This window comes from Elephantulus edwardii, unplaced genomic scaffold, assembly GCF_000299155.1.
Source record: "Elephantulus edwardii isolate Elephantulus edwardi_28Jun2011 unplaced genomic scaffold, EleEdw1.0 scaffold00040, whole genome shotgun sequence".
Classification (NCBI taxonomy): domain Eukaryota; kingdom Metazoa; phylum Chordata; class Mammalia; order Macroscelidea; family Macroscelididae; genus Elephantulus; species Elephantulus edwardii.
The window spans coordinates 17,298,128-17,317,058 of NW_006399790.1; the positions used below are offsets into that span (position 1 = coordinate 17,298,128).

The 18,931-nt window shown below is 44.6% G+C and overlaps 1 protein-coding gene across 2 annotated transcripts in view; it reads right to left on the minus strand.

The window, feature by feature from the left end:
- GRIA3 (glutamate receptor, ionotropic, AMPA 3) overlaps positions 1–16,707 on the minus strand; it is a 428,954-nt gene extending 412,247 nt beyond the window's left edge. For both annotated transcript variants that reach the window (XM_006885062.1, XM_006885063.1), the window contains exons 1-2: positions 16,312–16,707; positions 14,937–15,095 (exon numbers count right to left, since the gene is read on the minus strand). In XM_006885062.1, coding sequence (XP_006885124.1) covers positions 14,937–15,095; positions 16,312–16,420 — 268 coding nt within the window. In that variant the 5' untranslated portion in view covers positions 16,421–16,707. The remainder of the gene's footprint in view (positions 1–14,936; positions 15,096–16,311) is intronic.
- Positions 16,708–18,931: the final 2,224 nt, after the last annotated feature.

The following is an 18,931-nucleotide window of genomic DNA, read 5'->3' on the forward strand; positions in this document are numbered from 1 at the left end:
GACTGGGGTAATCAGGATGGGTGTATTGCAGACAGTGAGATTGGCACAGGATAGAGCAGGGTTTAGGGATGTTGTACATATAGGGTCACTATGAGTTGCAAGCGATTCAACAGCGCATAACAACAACAACAACAACATAAACAGGTACAGCACTGGTCTGTCAATTTGCTGTACTGAAGTAACTTGGAGTTGCCATGATGCTGAATGCTGTGCCACTGGTGTTGTCAAATGCCATAATGGTTACCCATGGTGGACAGTGTTTGGTGGAACACTCAGATTGAGACAGGCGTGAAGCAGGAATGGCATCCACTTCCTAAACAACATGTCTCTGGAAACTATGAACTTTTGAGTAATGATGATAGTTAAGGAACAGGGTTCAGGTCTTTTGTTCACAGGTTCGCTGTGAGTCATGCTCGACTTGATGGCATTTAACAACAACAACAACCATAAAAACATTTTCATATCTGAAAAAAAATCTAGTTGGCATAATACAATTTAAACACATCAAATAATGAAAGTAGTTAACAGAAAATAATTAACCAATGAAAATAGTGGCAATTGTGTTAGTAAAGTTTTCTCCTGGTGAGGTTACAAAACAACATGGTGGAAAAGGCCTAACTCGGGGAACCAGTCTAGATTTTCATCTTGCTTCTGTCATTTGGGTGCTGTATCACCTTTGGCAAGTCACTTTTTTCTTGTCCTCACTTTCCTTATCCCATGAAGTGAGCTGGCTGAACTAGAATTGCTTGCTTCAACTCTGCTACACAACTGAACTCAAGACTTTCTTTTGCTCACCCCTGACTACAAAACAGAAGATGGTAAAATGACCATAAGTTAACATCGTCGTTGTTGTTGTGTACCACCGAGTCAGAACCCTCTGGCAGGTTTTGAGAGGAGGAGATCGCTCAGTCTTCTCCTGTGGATAAGTTAACAGTAGAGGCACTAAATGGAAGATACCATTAACTGGGGCCCCTGAAACTCATGCTTTACTGCATTCTGAGCTTGCTGTCACCAATTTGAAAAAGGGAGAGTTGTCATTCTAATACAAAACTTCATTGTACAACGGGAAAGCCTAAGAGAAAAAAAGGTTTATGCTGAGAAGACATTTTAGAAAAGTGCCAAGGGTGAGAAGACTTGCATGGGTAATTCTAGCTTAGTCATCCTCTGTTTCTGAGTTTCTCCATCTGAAAAACAGGGATCAGTGATCCCATAAGATAACATAGCAGCAGTACTGGGTGGAAAATGAGCAGGAGAGGTGATGTAGGTTGGCTTCAGTTATCACTCAGATTTGGGCCTGCGGGAGGTAGCAGACTGGTAGGTCAGCCTCAGAACACAGAGGCAAAAGGTGTAAAAGGATGGCATTGCTTGGCGTCCCTCAGCACGATCACTTCTAGTGAATCTGTGCTTGTGGAATCAGCTTGTTAACCTTTGCTCAGGAGAAAATGGAGACTGAAACACTGGAAAATGAGATCAGCGAAATTTCTCTTTTAACCTTTTCTGTATCTCGTTCCTTGGCTATTTTTTGGGCTGACTTAGGCAAGCAGTGCCAAGAAGACGGAAACGCATCCACTCAAACTGATGTGGTCTAACCTGCCATCTATAGACATCATCCTTATTTTAAGAAAACCCAAACCAAACCCTCAGAAAAATCATGGCTTTGAGAACTCAGAGGCAGCACACGTCTCCTTGACTGAGTGGATCTGCTCCAGGGTCTACTTTCCCCCTCTCTCATTTTCAATCACATTACAATAGACTTTGCTTTTGAAGAAACATTGTTAATTTCTTCAAAGCAACAAGCACCAAAGTGAGCATCTGAAGCTCTTTATCCAAAGCAGTGTGAATTGGAACACAATTGTATGTCTCATATTTGTACCCAAATAACTGTGCGCACTCTAAGTTTTTGCATACCAGAGAACCTACGTGCTATTTTCTCAAATGCGCCATCCCAATAGGTTTTATGTGTGGGTGACTTCATTTTTCTTTCTGCTCGATAGATTTAATGGTGAGTCTTCATCTTGGTACCTGTTGATGTTGAGGTTTTGTTTCCAGCAGCAGACATAACCAGTCCACCTTTGAAATTCTAAAACAAATCCTCTCCTGACAGGATTCCTCATCAGCTCTGCAGACCACTTTATTCTACATAGGAAGAAGCCACTTTTTCTGCCCCAGAAACAACTCTGCTCAGAGCACCTGTCGCTAGCGCGGGGAGTACATGTGTCTGCACAGCCAGAACTAGAGAAGCTGTTCAAGCGGGCGAGGCCAGAATGCTGTAGTCATGCGTTCCACCCTCCTAGCCAGCTAGCCAGCTTCTGTGCTCAGGTCATTTAAATATCTCACTCACACAGACGCCACAGAGTGAGGATAAAAATCATGGGCCCAAAGAGGTTGGGTATCCCTTTCTTCAAAGTGGCAGATCTGCCAGATGCCCTACAGGCCATCCAGGGTAGTCCAGGGTGCAGTGATATCCACATCATCCTGCCGTTTTTATGTGGAATCAACACAGTGAGAGTCAACTGGATATGGGAAATGACTACTTTGGGACCAGCCTATGCTGAAGTGGATGGGCTATAAGGAATTTGATTGTTTTCTGGCCCTACCAAAAAATACTCCCGAGCAAATAGATAGTTTCTGTTTATTTTCCAATTCTTGGGATACTACAAAACTCTATCCATGATTTCTTTACCATATTGAGGTTGTTAACAATTTCAGCTTGTTCAGCTCCACAATCAACACTCTTGGCATCTGCAGTCAGAAGGTAAAAAGATGGCTTGCATTGGGGAAGTCTGCTGTCAGAGACCTCTCCAAAGTGCCAAAGAGTAATTATGTCAGGCTAGAGACTAAGGTGCGCCTGACCCAGGCCACAGTCTTTGGTATTACTTGCTGTGCATCAGAGACCTGGACAATGACTAAGGATGACAAAAGAATTGATATCTTTGAGCTGTAGTGCTGGAGAAGAGTACTGAACGTACCATGGACCGCCAAGAGAATGAACAGGTCTGTCCTGGAGATGGTGAAACGATGTTTCTCCTTGGAGGCAAGAATTTTGAAGCTCCATCTCACATACTTTGGGCCCATGGTGAGGAGGGACCAGTCCTTGGAGAACGATCTCATGCTTGGAAGGGTTGTGGGACAGCACAGGAAACAAAGACCCAGATGAGATGGATTGATGCAGTAACTGGGGTAATGGGGGTAGGTGTGTCAGAGTCAGTGAAACTGGCTCAGGACAGGGCAGGGTTCAGAGCTATTGTACATGGGGTTGCTATGAGTTGCAGGTGACTAGATGGCACATAACAACGACATACCTTCATTAAAAAAACATGATTAAAAGTTACATTTTTTGGCTACTGAATGAGAGATGGGTCTGGAATTCTTTTCTGGAAATGTTATGAGATTTGTGTGGTATATTCTAGAACTCTTTTCACTAATTTAATAATTTCTACATGTTTCATGTGTGTGCATGCTACTTACATAGGTGTTCTACTTGTGAAAAAAAAAACAAACCACCAAAAACCTTATAATAGTTTAGAGAGAAAAATCAGAAGTGATAACACCCTTTTCGACAATTCTCCTCAATGATGGCATGATTAAATTTAATAGGATGTATGTCCTGACTCTTTGAGGCATCAAGTTGATTCTTTCTTCTCTGCTTTGCCTTAGAGTAAGTTTTTATGATCCTGCCAGTGTTGTGAGTACTCAAAGTTTACTCCATCAAGGATGCCTCTACAGAAATATTCACAGAAGATAGAGATTCATTTTGAAGGTCTTTGAGGACTGACATATAAGTGGAAGAATCTCTTCTAGAGTTTGGCTTTGACTAACTCCATTTCTCTCCTCTTTCCAGGCCCTTCTCCACTCTGTGTTAATAATACCTACCACTTCTTGAATACTTATACACTGTAGCCAGATTACTATGCCAAACATTTACATGAATGATGTTCAATTGTCCCAAAATTTCTATTTGGTCAGACAAGAAAACTGAGAATCACAAAGGTTAAGCAATTTCCCCAAGGTCCATACATCAAGAGATAAAGCCAAGATTCATATCCAAGAAACTCAATTGAGAGCCATTATTCTCACTTGTGGGGATACTAAACTAAGTAGGAATAACAATCTTCCATTAGGCAAGGTTCATGCGGAGAGGCCTTGCTTCACAAAGTTAGATGCAAACCCCAAAGGTCGGGAATGAAGCCACAAGCTTCAGCACTGAGGCAAGTTAGTGAGAGCTGAGCTGGCATTCAACCATGAAAAGTCACTAGATACACTGTGTGTATGTATATATGTAGAATCATGTGCACAAGTTACAAACATTGAACATATTCAAACATATTGAAGTAGATCCTTGATGACACTCAGAGGCGAAAGGCAAAATAGGGCTTTTCCCTCTGCTGTTCTCAGCAGTTCATACATTTCATAGAACTTTGCTCAACCAGTACATAACCGCGACGTTAAAGGGATGTGTAGAGTGTGGTGTGTTGCCAGAAACTGGTACTATCCATCCTCCATCAGTCCGGATCTCATTCCAGATACTTTGTCCCACATTAATTTAAAAAGGTAGCATTTGCAGGTCATTACGTAGGGGCATGGACTTTCCAGATTGCTAAAAGCGCCACCTATTCTAACACGCTGGGCTCAATTCTCACATTTATGTGCTCTGTCCTGCTCCTGTAAGCATTTACAATTTCAATCCTTGTTGAAATCAAGTGCAGGCTCAAGAGGTAGGATGATCTTAGGTAGAATCCTTACTCCAACACTTAACCAGCTGTGTGACTTTGAGCTAGTTGTGCACATACTTTGAAACATTTGTTTCTTCTTTTGTAAAATGGGAGTGGGAATAGGTCCTTTCTAACAATGTTGAGATTTCTTAAGAGGTAAGATTTATAAGATGCACAATGCAGATCCTTCCAGCCTATAACAAGCTCTACAGGTAATTCTTGTACAGCCCTTATGAGAGGTGGTGGTTATTGTTACTGTTTAATCTCTGGCTTTTAATTTAGTGATAGCAAAGATAGGGAGCTGTGCACAATTAATGCTTTATAAACGGCTTCAAAGAAAACTATTTTTGATAAATAGTTTGGCATTTGCCATGGCATCTCTTTTATAGGACTGTTAAGAACCAATCATTAGCTAATAAGCAAACACTGTCAAAGTGAAAATCATTCTCTTGTCTCTACTTACAGTCTCAGAGCCCATTTTTTCCTTTGTTTACCTCAGATACTGTGACTTGAGGCTTGATTCTTGATTCTCACAAGCCTTGAATTTTTTAATTTTTTTTTTACCCAACAGCCAAACTTGCTAAAGCTAGCTTGGGCCCATAGTACCACACTTACAGGGAGAACTAACATGTGTGAAAGTGCCTGGCATAATGCCTGGCACCTAGTGGGTGCTTGATAAATGTTCAGTCTGAATCTGTTGATCTCTATTCACAGTTTCAGGGCTTATTAAACTAATGATTCCCACACTGAATGCACGTTAGAATTACCTATAGAGCTTGTTATAGTGTTTTCAGCAGTAAATGCATTGAAAAACTTGAAAGTGTGTTTCAATAAATACACTTGGCACCAGCAATCAAGAGATTAGGAGACGTATTACACTGGAACAGTCTGCAGTCAGGGACCTCTCCAAATTACTGAGGAGCAATGATGTTAATTTGAGGACTAAGGTGTACCTTATTCAGACCATGAGCTTTTCCATCATCTGCTATGCATCTGAATGGACAATGAATGAGGATGACAGAAGAATTGATGCCTTTGAGTTGTAGTGTGGGAGGAGAGTACTAAATATCCCATGGCCTGCCAAGAGAACAAATGAATATATTTTGGACAGGGTGAAGGCAGATTGCTCTTCGGAAGCAAGGATGGTGAAGCTCTGTCTCGCTTTGGGGCATGTTGCTGGAGAGGTTCTTTTTTGGAGAGAGATATCGTGCTTGGAAAGTTGGAGGGGTGGAAAGGAGAGGAAGACCCTCAACCAGGTGGATTGACACAGTGAGTGCAGCAATGGGCTCGAGTGTTTCAGAGATGATGAGGATGGCACAGGGTAGGACAGGGTTTAAGTCTGTTGCTCACAGAGTCACTATGAGTTGTACTTGATTTGATGGCACCTGATAAATAAATAAAGCTTGTTTAAAAAAAAAGGCAGATTCCTCTCCCTTGCCCTCATATTCTTGGATTCAATATATCTGGGGTATGACCCAGGAATTTACATGTTTAACAAGTTATCTCTACTGATTCTCAGCCAAATGGTTCAACTCAAGAAACACTGTTTTAAACTAACCTATGAGAAATACTGGAAATAACAAAGAGATATAAGGATATCTAAGAATCTGTAGCAGGTCCCAGTTGACTGTGGATATCAGTGGTTTTTTTTACCTTAAATGTACGTGATTGTTCACCTATACATTGAGACCCACACACTTATCTCTCTCTCAGTGATAGATTTTGATCTCTTCCAGTCTCAGTTCATTGCTGGTAAACTGACCCTTTTCTAGGAGGACAGGCCTGGTGGCTAGTCATGGAAAAATGAGAGGAGATTATTATTTTTTTTTATTGAAGCATTTTTCAAAAGAGTTTAAAAAACTTCTCCTCCATCACTAATGATTCTATTTCGGAAAGTATCCCACAGTAATTGTGGGAGAATCTTGATTGATGCTGAGATCATTAATTAAAGAAAACAACCATGCCCACAGAATAGACATGGTCAAAGACAACTAAAAGCCTAGTGAATCAATTACCAGGATCTATGCATGGAGAAGGCCAAGTGTTGCAAAACAGGTAAAATATACTTCAGGGACTCTTCCTTATCATCAAGGTCTTTCAGTGCCCTCTGAATGACCGCCGTTTGGTTGCCCACTTCCTTGGGCCGATGCTTTGTTCTGAGCTACTTGCCTGTCTTGCCAAGTATTATATTATATTGCAAGTAATGGGGGTGGTAATCTGAACAAATCGTTCTCATTAAAATATTAATAGCTGATGGGGATTTACCTCATTCCCTTTCTAGATTGCATACTTGCGTTTTCCCAAAAGTAATCCAAATAAATGGATCTGTAGCATTTCAGGCTCCATGGCAGACTGTTGGAAGGCAGTGTTTTGGGGAATTGAGTGCCATTTGGCAGTCTTCAGTTAACACTGGATGCGCTTCTAATGACTTCCCTGGAATAGTCCTGGTTCAAATATGCTAGAAAGGGGGGAAATACATTTTCTTCCTATGTACCCCACTCCCTTGCAATTTTCCAGCGTATCAGTTCCTGTCAGATTGATTACATCTCACAGCACCCCCAAACGACAGAGTAAAACTGCCCCATAGAATTTCCAAGGCTGTAACTCTTTATGGAAGCAGCTTGTCTCATCTTTCTTCCTGCTGGTAAGTTTGAACCACTGACTTTCTGAATAGCAGCTCAATGTTTACCTACTAAAGCCACCTTGAAAATGAAGTCGACTTTTTTCAGATTCTGGATGTAGCATATAGAATTGGGACTATGTTGTGCTGATTTCTTGTTGAATGGGAGTTATACCAGTGAGGAGCTGTTACAAGCCTACTTTTGGCCTTGACCCAGAGAAGCCAAGGGGAAGGGAGTTGGAACCATATGCATACCTTAGTAGGTTGTAGTCAAGAGAAGCACTTCAGGGTGTGGCACAGAGCCAGGAAACTGTCATTCGGGCCCATCAGCTACCCCTCTCCTTGCCTGCCTTCCAGTCGCCCCTACACATTCCCACAAAAACCCCAAATCTAAGTAGCTGCTTTCATCAGACATCTGGCTAATCATGCACCTAAAGAACCTGGCTAAAATGGACACAGTTGTTGGGACTCTGACATGGACATCCTTGATTCACAACAAGACAGGAGTCTATGGTCACCGGAGGAGAGAGCTCTCACCCAACAACAACATAAGGTCAGCTTTGGAATGTATGTACCTAGGGAGAAAAGTGGGGACGAGCTGGTCTGAGACACTTTCTTCTTTGGTGACCCCAGTCTCCATGTTACGGACCTTGGCTCTTCAAAGTTCGGTTGGAGGTCAAGCGTGACTTGGGGACTTGTTAGAAATGAAAATGTTGCCCTCTCCCCTCTGTGGACGTATTTCGTCTTTCCTCTAACAAGGCAATTTTTAACAGGTGATTTGGGTCCACGTGAAAGATTGAGAAGTGCTTCACCATAGGGTTAAGAGATCCTTGGCAGCTGTATTTCCTGTCTTCATCTATACCCTTGTGCCCTCGCCCCTCCACATGAGGGTAAATGATGGGCTGAGGTTAACTGCTAACGAAACCAGTGGTAGTGGGACATGGAGGTCCAGACTGAAGGATGTAAACGCTTCTACCCAATGCTCAAGGGGAAGCTAGATAGTGGGAAGGGCACTGGAGTGTAAGCTTGAAACAAGGAAGGATGGACCAAATAAGGAGAAGAGACTGCTTACCTATGTTTTCAAGGGCCCCCAGAGCTGCCTCTGAGTGACTGGAGGGAAATGCTGCCTCAGAGTCATGGCTTTCCACCCCAGGGGAAGAAAACTTTCAGTCAGAAAATCAGCTTTCCTACCACCCCTCTCTTCTCGTCTCTCCTCTGACCTCCCTCCTTTCCCAGTGCATCCCTTGCCAATACCCAAGTAGGCACCTTCAGTCTCTTAGAATAGTTTTAATACAATACAGATCCCTATAAACTTTGACAGCTCCCCAAATTACCCCAATAGCTTTTAGAGATTCAAATCTGAATCTCCCTGGGTGTTGGGTATTCCTACCACATGCAAGTACCCCTGGACTTTGGCCTGCAAAGGTCTTCCCCTAACCAAGACCCACTAACCTCTGGATTCAGTAAACAGCCTCTGTGCGTTGGATCAAAGAACAGTCTGGTTTGAATCCCTTTCCTTGAAATTGAGGTTGTCTGGTCCCTATAGTCCCTGGTTTTAAAGCAGGTACTCCACTGTTAGGTACATTAACGCTAGATTAGGTTAGGTACATTGCAGCTAGATTCCCATGCTAGATTAAAAAGCGGCCAGTATCACTGTCAAGTGCAGGGCTTGAGAAGAAAGACTGGTGGCCAGGGATATCTTGATGGAGAAGGAGCAGGAGGCAGGAGAAGTCCAGAGGCCGTTTACTTTGGACCGGGTACCAGAATCAGGGACTGGGTTGGCGAGTGGGCAGTTAAGAGACCATCAAAAGGGCAGCCAGAGTGCAGCCAGAGCAGGAGGTAGAAGTGTGAGGAGGACACATTCTGTGCACTTTTCCCCCTTTTCCAAAACTGACCCCTTTCAGGGTCTGCTGCTGCTACTCTGGCTCATAGCGCACACACAGGCGGAGGCTATTTGTAGCTCAGTGTCTGGAGCCCAGACATTTCCCAAGCAGCTCCCAAGAGGGAGGGAGTTCCTTTTGTGTCTGCAGAACTCCCACACTCCTGCTGAAGTCTCCATCGCCCCCACCTGGGGTTTTAATTGCACCCTCCCAGAGGACATGCCATCTCCTTAGCCCCAAAGTATCAAAGCCAAAGGAACAAAGTAAAAGATTTGATTTGTGGTCCCTCCACCCCCACCCCTGCCCTGGGTCAGTTAAAGTGCACAGATGATGTAACCTTCAGAGAAGATGGAAAGTTTGAGGAAGGGCCTTCAGATATATTTTCAATCCTGATCTCAGAAATTCATAATAATCTGGGTAAAAATGTTCTACTGGCCTCCCCTGTCTTTTATATTCTACCTTTTAAAATTCTGGCCCTCTCTTATTAGGAAATCCATTCTGTCTTTTAATTCTTCAACCAATTGTATAAAGATGACAAATCTCTTATACACAAAGGAAGACGAAAAACGAAGGCTAGGCAGCTTCATTTATTTTTCAATCTGTTAAAATGAAACCAGCCTAGCACCTCTGACTACCTTTAACAATGAAAATTTTAAAAATATACCAGGAGCCAAACACATACAATAAAAATTTAAACCAGCCACACACTCCTCGCTCAATCTGGGGAGGCAGGAGGGAAAGGCAAGATTAAGGGGAAAGCCTGTGATAGAGACAGGAAGGGGGGGGGACACTAGGAAACCACTTTCATTCTAAGGATGAAAGTTAAAATTACAGAGAGGAGGAGAAACCATGGCCCATTTTGTAGGAAATACAGATAAATAATAAAATAACTCTCTTTGCATCTTTTCCTCACTCTCCTTCCGGTCCCCACCCTCCATTTAGTACATCATTAGGAGCTGCCCTGGAGGGGAGGTCAGGTCTCCAGGAAGTCCACCTTTACAGACTGCTGATTGCCAACAATCTTCAGGGCCCAAAATGAACAGCCTCACTCTCCATCCTCCTCCCCTCCATAAAAATAGATTTTTAAAAAATATACATACTAAACCTTGTGAGAAGGTGACTTAAATCTACTGAGGGGGCCTCTTTGTGCTTCAGTGGGCTATGTCAGCTGGCCCAGAGAGGCTGGCTGAGAAGTGAGCTAAACCAGTAAGCTGCCAGAAGACTGGACAACCCACAGTGAAGGAGGCAGCAGCAGAGGTGCAAAGGTGAGGGGCAGAGGCTTGGAGGCTGGAAGTGGAGCCAGAGAAGCAGACCTTGGTTTGCATATGAAGATCTGTCAGAAGGTGGGAGTCATGGTCCTTGGGGGGGGGGCGTGTCTTCAGTCTAATTCCAATACTCACAGGGAAGGTATAACAAACACTCCGAACAAAATCCAAACAAATGAAACAAAACCCACCAAAGAGTGGAAAAGTGAGATCAGGGGAGACATTTCTTTCTCCTGTGGATCTAAACAGTTAACTAGATCCTGGCAATTAGAATAATGAGATAATTAGATTGTGACTCTGTGGGCAAGAGACAGAAACCTGTCTTGGCTAAGTACACTTGGTAGCGAAATGCTCTCGATTATAAAAGGAGCTTGCTCTCGGTTAGCAAGGTATATGTCAAATGGCTTGGAAAAAAATTAATGGAATAATAATTTGCAGCTGATGGGTTAGGTTTACCCTGCCAAAGGGATTTTGCCTGAGGCTCCATTAAAGCCTTCACTCCTAAGTACCAGTTTCAGTCCCACCATCACCGGGGCGCCTCCATCAACAGATTTTTATTTAAGCCAATGCGTTTAGAGCACAATTCTGTAGTGAATAACCTCTAAGGTTACATTTGCCTTTTTCCTGCTTCTTGCAAACAGTGCGTAATCCACGAGCGCATTTGTTGGCTGTAAAGGTGTACAACAGCAATTTTTGCAATGACAGTGCGGAGAGGGAATATGAGATCTGTGTGCTAATGAGCTGACACTGCAGAGGCTGGGGTGATGTAGTGTGGAGTGCACTACAAGTGCACAGCAGCTAGACACAGGATGGCATTTAGGGGAACCAAGGCAGCCAAGTCAAGGGGACCCAGAGATCCCTTGGCACTTCTGCACCCCAAGTTACTAGGATGCTCAAATCTGGTTTTTGAAAGAACCCACATGTAATTTATAACACGTGTGCACGTCTTTGTTCACATCTACTGATTGGGAGTGAATGGGCGGCTGTGTGTGTATAATGGCTCTATGCATCCTGAAATAGAAATATTCACCCTGTCCTCCTCTCTGGGGTTATCTAACTAAATAGAAAAGTAAGACAGCAAACCCAATTAATCCCTATGAAATGGGAACATGTACTTCAGATCAGATGAGACTCTTTGATAAACTTCAATTCACCTCTAAACTGAGATCCCAAATGAACCACTTTTCAAAGCCAGGGAGGCTTTTATTGGCCTCTTAATACACAGAATGGAGCTGGAGTATGTCTTAAACAAATCTCTTGGGAGTTGTACAAAAATTGGTTGCAGGTGAAGAAGAGTCTTTAAATGATGCCTAGGATTCATTGTAAGGGAACCTTCTGAATACATGAGGTGGGAGGAAGATGTGGAATGAGAGCAGGATTATTTTGTTAATGAGATTACCCTGTTTATTGTTTGAGGATTGATTTATCCGAATACCAATGCTCTAGAAAGTGTATTCTTGCTTCTAGACTGAGGAAGCTGTAATGAACGGGAGATGAAATCAATCAATTCCAATTCTAGGGGAAACTGAAATGAGGGATTCTGAATGGAAACAGGGGAAAGGTGATTTATTTATGTATTTATTTTTTTTGCCAGCCTATGCCATGCTGAGTAGCTCTGATGGTATGGTGTGTTACACATGTTGTGCTGCAAACCACAAGGGCTACAGTTCGAATCTACTAGCTGCTCCAGAGAAAACTAGCCAGTCTCTTATAAAGACTCACAGTCTCAGACACCTGATGACTGGGGGTTGCTAGGAGTCATAACTGACTGAATGGCAATGGATTTGGGGGTTTTTTGTGTCTCATGTTGAGCCAGACAGGAGGGATGAGTGCCCAGCTACAGAGTCATCTGGAGTTCTCTCAAATCCTCTCCATATCTCCATGGGGAAACTCCAGGAGGTCCCTCTGTTGATAGTGGGCATCATCAGAGTGGTCAACTGCCAGGTTACAGTATTGAAATAGAATCGTACACTAAAACGTGAGACGTTTGATCTCAACTTCCACAGGGAAAAGAACAATCAAGGGCAGTGGGGAGAATTGAGATACTGTCAAGGACTTTCCTGGCCTTTTGAAATGACTGGTGTCTACAGTCAGAGACTAGCAGACTGTGGTTGGACTAGTCGTACTTCTTACACAGATCCACTAGGTAGCAGCTGCCAAGAGACAGCTTTGAGATTTGGCCCCTCTTCAGTGATGGTGACATTCAGAGGGGACCAAAGGAAATGACAGCTTTCCTCCTCTGTCCTCTGAGAGAGCAACAGGCAGCTGAATACATTTCATTGGTTTTGAGGGATTTCTCCTGTATAGGCTTGTGTCAATGTATGTACACATGTCTGTATTTAACATCACAAAGGGTAAAGTCACCTTTCCATTTTGTCCATCTTGTTGCCTTGTAAGGCACAACTATTCTCCCACACCCTTGGGCCACAGCCTTGGAAAACAGAAGTGCTGTGGATTTAGAACGGGATTTTGATCGATTTCTTTTCATTTTCCATGCTTATTCCTTTATTGGCATAAAAGAGAAGGCATTAAGACAACTAAAAGTCAATGTAGCTGACTTATTGCCTGTTTTCAAATCTGAGCTTTTCACTGGGCAAGGGTACGTTCGTGGTGGTTCCATGAGTAGGTTTCTGGGTTGGCAAGTGTCAATCTGGTTTGACCATAAGAACTGAACTGAAAACTTCAGAGAACAGTCATTTCGTAGAAGGCAATTGGCTCTCTTATTTCAGTCTTCATCAGTGGAATTACACTGATGGTGGCTGAAATAAATATTATTAGTTATTGAAAAGAATAAATCCTGGGAGTTTCATATTTAGTTTTGCATCTGTTCTAATTGATATTTAGGAAGCTGTAATTAAGATCCAGCCTCCTGACAAAATCACAGTGCAGCAAGATCAAGAGTCAGATGTGTGTTGTAAATGCTGTGGAGACAGGCTGGGATTACCGAAATAAGATGCAAAGTATAGACAGACATTTTGTAACTTTCACACTTAGCTGGAATTAATAAGTTCCTATTTTTACCGATGTTGGAAAGCCAAAAATGTCAAATATGGAGTATCTCAGAACATGTTCATATAAGGATCTGTACCTTCAGTCAGATTTTTCCTAAAGCTGATAACTCACATTTCTTGCAAAGTATTTCACCCCATCCCACCCCCACTTCTCATAGGGCCCCCATGGCTTAAGTCTTCAAATCCAGAGAACCTCTGTGCCCTTTAGGACCAGTTCAACAGTTTTTGGAAAACACATAACCTTTGAAGCAGAAAAATTTGCAGGAAGTCACATACAAAGTTTCCCCCAGCCAATCATAAATAACGTTTCTTCCTTAGAAAAAAAATAGAAGAGAAAAAAAATCCAATCTACACCAGTCAGAAAAGCAAAGCAGGTTTTATGACATCAGCAGCCTCCTTGTTGTGAAAACTCTTAATGCAATAAATTTAAATGAAGAATTTTCAGTCTTTTCCACAGAACAGTTCATTCAAGAAAAATGTGGGTTATGCCATTTGGATCTCCTTGGGTTTTATTTCCTCAAAATATCTCCATTCCAGAGGAACAATCACAGGACAACAACTATGTATTTCAGAAGTGTCTTTGGGCTGATGATTCCCTTTAGATTTCCCTTTTCCAGCAGCAAGCCTCTCCCCACCCCTCTTCCTTCTTGCTTTAAGTTAAGAACTGTGTGATCCTTAATAGTGGGGGCGGCGGGGGTGGAGGTGGGGGGTGGGGGTGGAAGAAGCAGAACTAGCTCTCTAAATATTCAGCTGAGCGCTGCCTTCTTCTGTCCCCTCAGCTTGCCAGATGCTCATCACTTGCAGTTTGTAATCTTATCAATTCCTATCAGGGTTCCTACTGTAAAAAAAGGTGATCGTCTAGGACAAAAAAAAAAAAAAAAGAGGCCAGGGAACTCAGTCTGATCTTCCTCTCAAGGTCACTTGTTTGCAGAATTTTCCCTATTTGGTTCCTATATGTTAGGCACTTGTCAAACTCAGCTCATCCCTACGTCGGGCACTAGCTTTAACAGTCAAGTAATGTGCATCCCGAATTGGCTCAATCAGGAGGCTGCTGCTTTTTTAAATCCTATCTGAAGAAATTTCCCCACAACCACCACGGGTTTTTAATGGATGAGGTATTTTTGTTTGTTTATTAAAAAAAAAAAACAACAAACAAACCCAAACAAAAACCCTCTGAAAAACCCAAGTATGGAAGAGGGAATGTCAGCTTAGCCTGGAGGAAAAAGAAACTTTTGCATCAAACAATATTCATGAGGGACTTCCCCCCGCCCCAACACCCCCAGCAGGATCCTCTGGAGTTGATACCACATGAAACCTCTCTTGACTAGAGTCCCTAAAATGTCCACTGAGGCAATCACTCCTCAACACACACAGACCCTAAGCCCCCACAAGAAAAATTCAAAGGAGGTCCCCCAGGTCCCAAAGGGAGGAAAAGCTGATCTACTTACAAGCATTAGTCACAGAAAAACTATTGGAGGAATCCAAGTGATCTACGTGGTAATTCAAATGGAAGGGCTTCTCCGTGGTGTTCTGGTTGGTGTTGTATAACTGCACAGCAAAGCGGAAAGCGCTGTGCTCCTGAACCGTGTTTCTCATGAAAAGTCCACCTACAAGCAGAGGGAACCGAAATTTGGCAGGTGCCCTCTCCCAGGGCAGGTTAGAAATAGAGTAGCCCTACAGAGAGGTGTCCAGAACCCTATGCCACCTCTTGATGGAACTCGCGCGTTTGATGATTGATTTTCAACCTGTGTGTATGTCTTTCAAGACTCTTGTGAACTCAGATTTCAGCCAAGAGAAACCTGGTTTTCCTCTGAAGTGAACGGGAGGGCAGGATGGAGTGAAGGGAAGGGGGGCGGGGGGGGAAGAAGGGACAGCTTAGGATCAGGATGGTGGCGCCAAGGGGAAGGAGTAGGAGTTGATTCTTCTTAGGTGATAGCCTCCTTCACCACTCATCACCTTCCCCCACCCCCACTCGCCAGTCCCCGCGAGCTGGTTCATCCTTTCTTGGCGCAAAGGGAAAGGTTGGGAAGAAAAACCAATTTCATTCCCCTCTCTGGTCCCTATCCAGTTGCTGACCCCCCACCCCCACCCCACCTTAACAATATAAGGAGTTGGCTATGTAATGGCAACATTTGGGAACTTCTCAACTTGTAAATACAGACAGAAACCAAGAGAGCTCCCTCCCCGCGCCCTGGAGCCAGAGCCGGGCTCCAGACAGACACAGAGCCAATTCATGAATTCGTGGTCTGCGTGACTTCACTGCTTGCTTGCTCGCTCCTCTTCTCACATCCCCCTCCCACCCCTCCGCACTGCTGCCCTGGTCCGGGAGACCCAGGGTGGGCTCCCACCTTCCCCAAGACTGGCTCATCTCCCTGCAGCCAGGAGCTCCAGACGCGGGACAGTGCGCCGGGGCCCAGGTTATGCGCCCTGGCGCGGCTAGACAGGCGGCATCACCCTGGGACAACTTCCAGCCGCGGCACGCACGCCATGGCAAAGTCCAGAGTGGCAAGCCCAACAGCCGCTACTCTTGGTCCCCTTGCAGGCTTGCAGTTTTCTGCATGCTTCCCCTGCTCTGCTCAGAACGGATAGCCAGGCAGCCTCTACCCCCACTAGCCCCAGGAAACCCCTCTATCTTGCCCAGCGTCCCCGAGACCAGCCGGCTTGCTGGGTCTCAGCTTCCCTTGAGCCTTGCTGGCTCTCAGTGCCCAGTTCCTTCCCCAGGCCATGCAGGACAGGGACCCAGGGCTGCCATCGCCACTCTGGGACAGTGGTCTCCGGAGCACGGGAGCGGGGGCCCCGGCTTCCTCGCTCGCTTGCGCTTACCTATGCTGATGGTGTTGGGGAATCCTCCGTGAGAATGACCCAAAAGCCCCAGGACTAGCAAGAAGAACGCCGGGAGCATGCTTTGCCCCATTTTCCTCTGCCTGGCCATGCTACGCTTAAAACGAAGCTGACAAGAGCATGGGCGCAACTCGAGAGTCGTCAAAATAATAATAGAAAAAGAAAAAGAATTCACTGGCAATTACAACCCCTCCCCTCAACTTGCTCTCGCTCACTCTTCCTTTCCACCCCACACTAGTCCTCCTCCTCCGCCGCCTCCTTCTCTTCTCTCTTCTTCTCCTCTCTCTCTTTTTTCTCTCTCTCCCCCTCCCTCTCTCTCTCTCCCTCTCCCTCTCTCTCTCTCTCTCTCCTTCTCTCCTTCTAGCTCCCAGGCTCTCTCACACCCCCTCCCCGCCCCCCACCTCACTTCTGTCTTCACACCAATCTGGAAGGCGGGTTCATTGGCTGCAAGCTTGGTTTGCCAAAGCAATCTCTCTCCCTATCAGAAAGAAAGAGGAGAGAGAGAGAGAGAGAGAGAGAGAGAGAGAGAGAGAGAGAGAGAGAGAGAGAATATGACTAAAAACATAAAACCCAAACAAAACAAAACAAAAGGAAAACAAAGAAAGAGAAGAGAGAAACATAGAAAGGAAAAAAGAATTTATAAAGAAAATCTATTACTTTCCCCCCCTAAAAAGATGGTGGGTCTAAAGCGGGGGAATAGAAGGAAAGAGCGAAGAGGCTCAGCGCCCTGAATTGAGCTCTTCCAATTGGGCCGGCCCGGGGATATTGATCAAAGTTGATCTGACGTGGAATTAAAGCCGCACACCGCTTAGCTCCACTGCAAACTGCAGCCGTGGACCGCAAAGGCTCGGTGCTGGCGTTTGTCAACACAGGAGATGGGATCAATAGAAATACACCAGCCCTCACGTGGACTAGCCTTTCAAGCTGCAACCTGCCGTTTTTTCAAAAAGCTGCATTGCCTCTGCGTTTGGTGTTTCTGTCTTAAAGAAGGGGGATATGGGGGGGTGTTGGTGGTTACTCCAGAGTCTTTGTAGAGACTCAAGAGAAGCAGTTCCCATCACAATGCGCCCGAAGATGCTGCGCATGCCCGGTCCCTGCCGCTCAGTTTTACAGCAGAGATCCTAGGGCGAGTGGACAACACCCCCATACTGCCGCCTCCCCGCAGCTCTGGGAGGCACATCCTTCACTGAGGCGAGGTCTAGGGTCCAGGGATGGGAAATGGGATCTGGAGAGTGCAGAAAAGTATTTGTGTGGAGCTGGTAATGAAAAGGTTAATGAAAAGGACGCTAGGTCCCACAGACGAAGGCAAGAGGTGTGGAGAGGAGCTTAGATGAGGGTTAAAAATTGAAAGCCAACATTGGAGGAGCTGTCTTGCTCCTTTGATATGGCCTCTGGGCATAGCAGCCCAAGCCCATGAGTGATGACCCCAGAGGTTATCAGTTCCCCCTGTCTCTCCTTCGACTATTTGATCTAAGGGAGGAGAAAAGAAGCTATGAAGTCAGTCATGCAGCCCAGCCTGAGTAGCAGTGAGGAGTGATCCCCTCCACAGCATCTTGTCAGTCAACTTCCTGGGCTATGGATTTTTCTCTTCAGCATCTTTTCCCAGCGGTGAGAAAAAGAATCTTCTTTATCTCCCAAGGCTTTCACTCCTACCCCACAGCTACTCTGCAAGCCGCTGATTTTCTCTGGTACTTCTTTCTCCTCCCACACACCCTTCTCCTTTTCATAGCCTCTCCTCCTGGTGGAAGTGGAAGATGAGCCTTCCTGTCATTTTACAGCAAACTGATGTAGTGGGGCAGGGGACAAGGGTCATGGTCCCAGCTGGTACATCTATTACTTCAGAACATTGGATTTGACAAGGCATAGCTGGAGCCTAGAAAAAAAGGTGTCAAACCCTTTGGCAACCCACTCTGATAATACAGTTTCTTCCTAGTCCACCACCTATAAAAGTTGTTTGTCTCTGTGTATTCAGTGGCTAGGAATGAGAGGAAAGCATGTAAACCACAGAAGACTGATCTTGTGAGGAGTAAGTAAGAGCATTAGGGCAAAGAGACCAGCAAAGGCAAGACTGACTACTATTTGACAAATCGGGAGAGTTAGACAGCACTGTTTAGAGACCATAGGCTTTGGAGAGAGAAAGCTCCTGGTTCAAGTCTCAATTTCTTCACATACAGATGGCGTGCAGCCTTGAACAGTTCTCTTAATCTGTCCACATCTTAGTTTCTTCATCCGCAAAATGGGAATGTTGGTACTTCCTTCCTTATATTTTGGTGTGAGGATTAAAGGAGCGAATGCATATGAAAGACTAACTCAGCATCTGATCCAGAGCATAAACAATACATGTTCATTTCCAGACCCCCTTCTATCATTTTCCCCTTTTAAAAGAGCTCTCTTCTCCCCATGCAGTCAGTATCACACCCCTCCCCAAGCTGCATACTCACAGACATTGCAACCTGGTCTTTGCCACATGGAAACCTTCCTACCATAGCCCTTCAAGTAGACTCATCAATACCAAGGTTCTAATGGCAGGCAGTGATAATTTAATATTTAAAACCCCATATGTAGAGACTCTGCCAAGCACGATGCGTTCTTCCTCTCAGTT